The sequence below is a fragment of the Heptranchias perlo genome, unplaced genomic scaffold (genome assembly GCF_035084215.1).
Source record: "Heptranchias perlo isolate sHepPer1 unplaced genomic scaffold, sHepPer1.hap1 HAP1_SCAFFOLD_347, whole genome shotgun sequence".
NCBI classification, from domain to species: domain Eukaryota; kingdom Metazoa; phylum Chordata; class Chondrichthyes; order Hexanchiformes; family Hexanchidae; genus Heptranchias; species Heptranchias perlo.
The window spans coordinates 210,229-218,143 of NW_027139359.1; the positions used below are offsets into that span (position 1 = coordinate 210,229).

Below are 7,915 nucleotides of genomic sequence, written 5' to 3' on the forward strand. Positions count from 1 at the left end.
CCAAAATTCATCAATCATGGATAGATACATAGATAGATAGACAGAGAGATAGATAGATAAATCGATAAGTAGATAGATTGATAGATAGATAGATGGTTGTTAAGCGAATAGCTGGATAGATACTCAGGTTACAAGGCCGCAGAGCCACACATGGATTTGGACAGTATACTCTGATTGCTATTGGACAATCTGAGGGCTAATAAGATAGACATGAGAAAAGTTATTTGAATCTTTTCACTGAATTAATAATTTGATGAAAGGGATATTTAATCACATTCTTTAGCTCCCCTCTGAATTTATTCTGCGCTACTGCATAAATAAATGTGTTTGTGCAGGAACTCAAACTCTGAAGCATGTATCCAGTTTGTTCCATGATGATGAGTGGGTCACTGTAATCTGCCAACATAAGCTGAAAGTCGATAATTTGTACACAGATGAAATATGTTAAAGTTATGAACCATAACAGTATAAAACTACCAGATATGCTGAGCAGTAAAATGATGGATTTTCTCCGACTCTCCATCTCTGGATCTTTGTGATTCTCACTATTGTTTTTTGCCCGGAGTCCCCTCCTGATTCGACTGGTCATTAGAATGTGCCTGATGGTCAGAGCGTTGAACAACAAAATCAAAACAAATGGAGCGAATGGGGTTAAAATAATATCAAACCAGTGGATTGCTACCCACACGGGTGAGGTATAGAAGCTTGATTTTACAGTGCAGAACCACGATTCATTGTCAATTAATTCCTGCGGTGCAAATGTAAAATAAGATGGAATGTCTTCTAAACAATTCAACACACACACCGTTGCTATAACGACGGCCGCGGTTTTTTCTGTGCAATATTTGACTCTCAGCTTCTGGCAACAAATGGCCACAAATCGATCAAAGGTGAAAGCGACTGTTAACCAGACAGAACAATCAATGGAAGCAAAAGACAGGATGAGAATCAAACTGCAGACAGGGGTGTAGTTGAGGAATGAATTTGGAAAATGAATATTGTTAATCACATTTAAGATCACATCAAATATGATGAAGAATAAATCCGCCGCTGCCATGGCAACCAGGTAACGAGTTATGCATTTGGAGAGGCCGCACTTTCCTCGGGAGAGAATCACAATTGTCATTAAATTAGCTGCAAGAAAGAGGAAAAACGTTCAAAGTACTGATTCTCACAAAATAATGGTCATCATTGATTCTGTCTGAATGTTAATTAAACGAATATTTTCAGAGGTAAATAATTGTTTATCCAGAAACATTAATATATTCCCTCCAAGCAAAAGAGAAGTGCTGTTATGGGTCAAAGTCATTTCCCTGACTTTATTCATTCGATATGAGTTGTGTTGCAAAGGTCTATTCACACAATATTGTTGGAAATAGAGATATTATCGAGCAACATCCATACAGGCCTAACGGCGTGACGATAAATAACTTTATTGAGAATACATTCCACACAGAACTGGCTTCTTTATTACAAATAACGTGAATGATACAACATAGGACTCACATTGCGACACCTCACATAGTGAGTAAGGGAACAGGTGGAAGCCACTGGTATGGTGTTGCCCCGGTACGTGTCATTGTAAGTAATTATGTTAGTTAGTTGGCAATGTGTCACGTTGCTTTAAGGCACAATGTAATAAGAAATAATTTTGCACTGGACCCGCAACCAGTTGCAAACAGCCGAAATCAACAGCTTAAAGCGGTTTGGCACATGGATGACTGGACATGTTCTATGTGCCCGTAAAATGTCAATTCAAAATAATTATTAGAATCATGAATATTACAATGCAAATTGTAAAAATATTTTAATTGCCTATTTGACAGGTTGCTCACATATAAAGGCCGAGAACTATTGCAATGAGGCTGCAGCCCGTGGAAAGTTTGCTGTCTCCTTGCACCATGGAGATAGATATTATTAATACATCAGTAGTGCCCAGTAACAGGCGTTGAAAGGGTATCTGATGGACCTAGACACAAGGGTAGTCTGGGCCAAAGGGTGTCATTATCCACACAAAGTAGGACTGATTAAACAACTGTTATTTCCCGTCTACCTTGGCAAGCGCAACTCAGCAATATGGGGGTGACATCTTGGGCGGTAGCACAAGGTGAAAGGTGTCGAATGGGCCGCCTGTTATAAGCCCCATCCGATATTTAGTTCAATTCACTTTAATGGGACTGAATATCGGGCGGGGTGTATAACGGGCGGCGGATTGGAACTGGAGCCGAGGATGAATTTCTACCCCGCTGAGTCCCTTACGCGCTGCTTATGAAGCGGAATTTGATCCCCAACAACATGCTTATTTCATAAATCCTTGTCTATGAACCTGTCCCGGGAGTGATAGTTCTGCTCAGGTAGATGGCCCGCCACGTCCCTGCCCTTTTGGTGCAGCCCAGGAATGTGCCAGGGATCCTGATCTGAGCATGCAGTCTGCACATGACCAATGCTTTAATGGAAATGAGGTGGGGTGGAATATCCTGCCTTGGTCTCAATGCTCTGGTGCCACACCACAGGGGGACAAAGAATGTGGCAATGCAATCTGCCCCGTACTTCGGCTGACCCAAGTTTCCGGGACAGGGTGACTAGACTGTAGATGGAAAGCTAGGCTTCCAGTGTTAGTCTACGCCCCCGGCTACATGCTGAAGTCTAAGCGGGAACCCCTGGCTGCCCCTGGAGATCGGTAGCCAGAAGGTCCTGATCCCCGAGGCGGGGAGGGCTCTGATTGTCTTGCACTAAAAGTCTGCGCCACGCCCGCCAACCTCCAGTGGGTCTGTTCTGTGCTGCCCGTAGAACATTTAAACAGCCTGGAAAGCAAATCGCAGCGATCCCAATGCTGGAAAACAACAGTGCAGTTTAGATGGCCCACTCCTGCTTAGTGCTGAGACATGGGAAGCAATATCTGTCTTAATATTATAACTGAGAAGAAAATTGTTACAATTGCAGATTTTGGAACTTCAGAAAAAAATCTGTTATCTGTCTGATGATTATATTAAGAACAGGTTGGAATTTGCGAATACTTTTCTCATTTAACTGATACCAGAAACAAGAGACTGTACATAGGAAAGGAACATCGGAAGATAGGGACAGGAAGAGGCCAGTTAGCCCCTCGAGCCTGTTCTGCTTTTTAATGAGATGATGATTGATCTGTGACCTAACTCCATATACTCGCCTCAGCCCCATTACTCTTAATAACTTTGTTTATCAAAAAGCTAGGAATCTCAGATATAAAATTAGCAGTTGAGCTAGCATCAACTGCCGTTTGTGGAAGAAAGTTGCAAACCCTTTGTGTGTAGAAGTGTTTCCTGACTCCATTCCTGAATGACCTTGCACTAATTTTCAGGTCATGTCCTCTAGTCCTAGACTCCCGAACCATCGAAAATAGCTTCTCTCAATCTAACCTGTCCTTTCCTTTAATATCTTGGAAACTTCGATCAAATCACCCCTTAATCTTATAAATTCCAGGGAATAAAACTCTAGCTTGTGTAATCGGTCCTCTTAATTTAATTCTTGGATTCCAGATATCATTCTAGTAAACCTATGCTGCACTTCCTCCAAGGCCAATATATTCTTCCTAAGGTGTGATGCCTAGAACTGAACACAGAACTCCAGGAGTGGTTTACCCAGGGCTTTGTATAGCTGCAGCATAACATCTACCCCTTTGTATTCTAGTCCTCTAGACATGAAGGCCAGCAATCCACCAGCATTTTTGATTTTATTTTCCACCTGTCGATCACATTTTAATGATTTATATACATGTACCCCAAATCTCTTTGGACCTCCACTGTTTGGAGCATTTAACCATTTAGCGAGTACCCTGATCTATCCTTATTAGGTCCAAAGTCGATGACACTTGCTTACACTGAAATCCATTAGCCACAGTTTTGCACAGTCACTTAACCTATTAATACAGCATTGTAATTTTATGCTTCCATTTACACTGCCTAAAATGCTGTCTGTCTTTGTATCGTCGGCAAAATTGGATATGTGGCTCTCTATCCCGTCATCTCAGTCAATAATGACTACAGAGAATAGTTGATGCCCCTGTGGGGTACCACTAGTCATTTCTTGCCAATTTAATTACATGCCCATTATCCCTATTCTCTGTCTCCTGTCGCTCAGCCAATTTCCTAACCAGGTCCATATAAAGAACATCCATAGACATTCGCCTGTCCACTACTTTAGTTACCTCCTCAAAAAAATCAATCAGGTTCGTCTGCCATGGCCTACCCTTCACATCAAACACATCAGAACAAACAAATGGCATTATTAGATAGAGAGCAGCAGTAATAATGCAGTTAATACTGAGAATGGTTAATAATAACTGTTCATTGTGACTTAGCAGGGACACTAACCACTGCCAGAATAGGATAGTAAATTGCGGACACCTCAAACATTATTGACCGCTCCATTTTTTGTGAGAGGTAATGGTGACGGTCCGTATGGTTGACACACAGGTCAAATCCGTTCAGTTCGACCGCTCATTTATATCAGTGAGAAATCTCCAGTGAGGTAATTAGAGTACAGAATAATTGACATTAGTTACAGTCATTTGAACAAATTAAGCAACTGCTTCACTCCAATACTGATCTGCGAATGGAATATTTTAGAAACACTTCCAAGTGCAATTTAGGAAAAATAGTTCTAAAACTCCACTTCTATAGCACTGGTGCATTCTATTCCGATACAAGGACTAGAATTCATGAGGTCTGTCACATTGGCATAGATTCTTAGAATGCATTCAGTTAAATAAGTGTACAACTTATATTGGTTTAGTCCAATCTGGGTATGAGAAGGATAGAGAATCTATTTTCCATATTTACTGTTCTTCTCTACATTATTGGAGTAACATTATACACACGGCATACATGGGATCCAAGACCATTCACAGAATCATACAAAGTCTACAAAAGATAGTATACCATAGTTAGTGTGCAAAATATATAGGTACCAATATTTCTCGCCCGCTGCTCCAGAGTGCTAGGCAGATACAGTGGAGTTGAAATGTGCTGTATCTGACCAGACCTGACTTGAATTTGCCCGGATTTATGGGTGCAGGTCTTCACAATGCACCATGAACCGACACTGAAAACGGGCCGCATAGCAACTGCCCGGACGCATCTTCGGGCGCAGAATCCAGCTACTGATGAAGACCCGAGAAACATGCAACAGTCAGAAGACATTTAGCCCCGACGGTCCAATGGCTTCCTGTTGCAAATAAAGGCTATTACCTGTCTAATCTTCTTCACTCTGTTTCCTGAGACTCTCATACCGTCTGATCTGCAGGGGTGAGGGGGTGGAGGGGGCGAGGCGTGAAGGGAACAAGCGTGAGCGCCGGCTTCTTCAATTGTTACTGTCTTAGAACACCCTTCCAGTGAATCCTGAGGAGAATCAGATGGAGGGGCATCGTGGCAAGACAGACCTGCATTTGGAGAAAGCCTTGTAATTTTCTAGCAGGAATATACCTTGTCCCCATTAAAACCATTACTCTCTCTCACGCTGGTCGTTCCTCCTGATCCGGCCTTCATCCCCGCTCCCTTAAGTCCAAGAGACGCCGATTTTATCGATTATTGTGGACAACTGGTTTAGCCATCCATCGCCATAACTGGCTGGACCACATAAAGCGCTATCGGGACTGTTGTCGTCTGACAAAACTATTCACCATTCCATAGTCACCCTGGAATGCAAAGAAACCCCCCGCTTGTGTTCTCCACTAGAAACCCTTTACTGAAAGCCTTGCCCCCTACAAACTCACCTCCAACAACAAGTCGGAGAACATCAAGGACTTCTTTGCCACTGAGATTGAGACCATGTGTTCAGCTATCTTTGCCTCATCCCTCCATTACCCTAGCCCACCAAACTTTCCTAAGGTTCCCCCTGCCCTAGCCCTGAACTCGCATTTTTGCTTGTTTCTCTCCTATCTCCCCTCACGCCTTCTCCGAGCTAATCTTATCCAAGGCGTCCACCTCCTGCTCCCTCGAACTTATTCACACCAAGCTGCTTACCACCCATCTTCCCTTCCTGACCCCTAATATTAGCTGAAATTGTTATCCACTCCCTCTCCTCCTCAGTTTCTGTTCCCCTGCCCTTCAAATCTGGTGACATCCCCCTTCCTCTAAAAGCCCGCCTCGGGCCCTCTGTCCTTGCAAACTATGGCCCCATGTCCAACCTCCCTTTCCTCTCCAAAGTTCTTGAACGTGTCGTCCAGCTGAGTGGGACTGACCACACCGGGTTCCATTCCTACATGTCCATTCGCAGCCAGAGAATCACCTGAAAAGGCTTTTCTTCCCACTCCCGCACCATTATCTCTGGAGTCCTCCAAGGATCTATCCGTGGCCCCCTCCTATTTCTCATCTATATACTGCCCCGCAGCCACATCATCCGAAAACACAATGTTTGGTTCCATATGTATGCTGAAGACACCACCTATCTCGAGCCCTCCACCACCTTTGATTTGTCACGCTGCTTGTCTGACATCTAGTATTGGATGAGCAGAAATTTCCCCATTTAAATATTGGGAAGACCAAAGCCAGTGTCTTTGGCCCACAGCTCAAACTCCATTCACTGACCACTGACTCCATCCCTCTCCCTGGTCATTGTCTGAGGCTGAACCAGACCGCTTGCAACCCTGCCGTCCTATTTGACCCTGAGATTAACTTCCAATCCCATTTCCCCTCCATACTTCCACCTTCATATCATCGCCTGTCTCCACCCTTGCCTCAGCTCATCTGCTGCTGAATCACACACCCATGACTTTGTTACCTCCAAACTTGATTATTCCAAAGGTCTCCTGACTTGCCTCCCTCCTTGCACTCTTCATAAACTTGAGCTCATCCAAAACTCTGCTGCCCATATTCTAACTCGCACCAAGTTCTGCTCACCCATCACGCCTGTGCTCGCTGAGCTGTATTGGTCCCTAGTTCTGAAACGCCTCGATTTTGAAAATATCATCCTTGTTTTCAAATCCTTCCATTGCGTCGGCCCTCCCTATCTCTGTGACCTCCTCCAGCTCTAAAAACTATCCGAGACCTCTACGCTTTTCCTATTCTGGCCTCTTCCGCATTCCCGATTTTCCTTGTTCTACCATTGGCGGCGGTGCCTTCAGCTGCCGAGGCCTTAAGCGCTGTAATTGGTTCCCGACACTTCCCGTCCTCTCGACCTCCCTCCCTTCCTTTAAGCCGCACCTTAAAACTTACTTATTTGACTAAGCTTTTAGTCAACTGTCCTTATATTCCTTACGTGGCTCGATATCAAATTCCGTTTGGTAATGCTCATATGAAGCGCCTTGGGACGTTTTACTAAGTTAAAAGCACTATATAAATCAAGTTTTTGTTGTATTGAAGGATTTATTCAATAATGTCAACTAAAATTATTGAAATTTAACTGGAAAAGCTTTGCTAGTTTATACTTCATAACAAAGTGATACCACAAGAGTTTGAAATATGACATCGTTATTCCAACTCGTTCGGTTGTTTCATGGCATAGTGAGGGAAATGTAATTTACATTGGCCCGTTTTGCCTGGATGAGTGCCGCTCCAACAACACTCAAGAAGTTCGACACCATCCAGGACAAAGCAGCCCGCTTGATTGGCACCCCATCCACCACCCTAAACATTCACTCCCTTCAACACCGGCGCACCGTGGCTGCAGTGTGTACCATCCACAGGATGCACTGCAGCAACTCGCCAAGGCTTCTTCGACAGCACCTCCCAAACCCGCGACCTCTACCACCGAGAAGGACAAGAGCAGCAGGCACATGGGAACAACACCACCTGCACGTTCCCCTCCAAGTCACACACCATCCCGACTTGGAAATATATCGCCGTTCCTTCATCGTCGCTGGGTCAAAATCCTGGAACTCCCTTCCTAACAGCACTGTGGGAGAACCTTCACCACACGGACTGGAGCGGTTCAAGAA

The 7,915-nt window shown here is 44.1% G+C and overlaps 1 protein-coding gene across 1 annotated transcript; it reads right to left on the bottom strand.

Annotated features, from left to right (window-relative positions):
* Positions 1 to 220: 220 nt before the first annotated feature.
* On the bottom strand, positions 221 to 6,850 carry LOC137311515 (probable G-protein coupled receptor 139). Its single transcript, XM_067978668.1, has 2 exons — positions 6,760 to 6,850; positions 221 to 1,134 (listed from the first exon to the last, which is right to left on the bottom strand). Exons 1-2 carry the CDS (start codon positions 6,848 to 6,850, stop codon positions 221 to 223), a joined length of 1,005 nt encoding a protein of 334 aa, XP_067834769.1.
* Positions 6,851 to 7,915: the final 1,065 nt, after the last annotated feature.

Bases quoted from the DNA above. Each gene is read 5' to 3' on its own strand.
- LOC137311515 (XM_067978668.1), bottom strand. From the start codon at position 6,850: ATGGGCAGCAGAGTTTTGGATGAGCTCAAGTTTATGAAGAGTGCAAGG. The intron at 1,135-6,759 runs GTAACAAAGTCA...TCTTTCTTGCAG, and splicing joins TGGAATAATCAAGTTTGGAG to CTAATTTAATGACAATTGTG.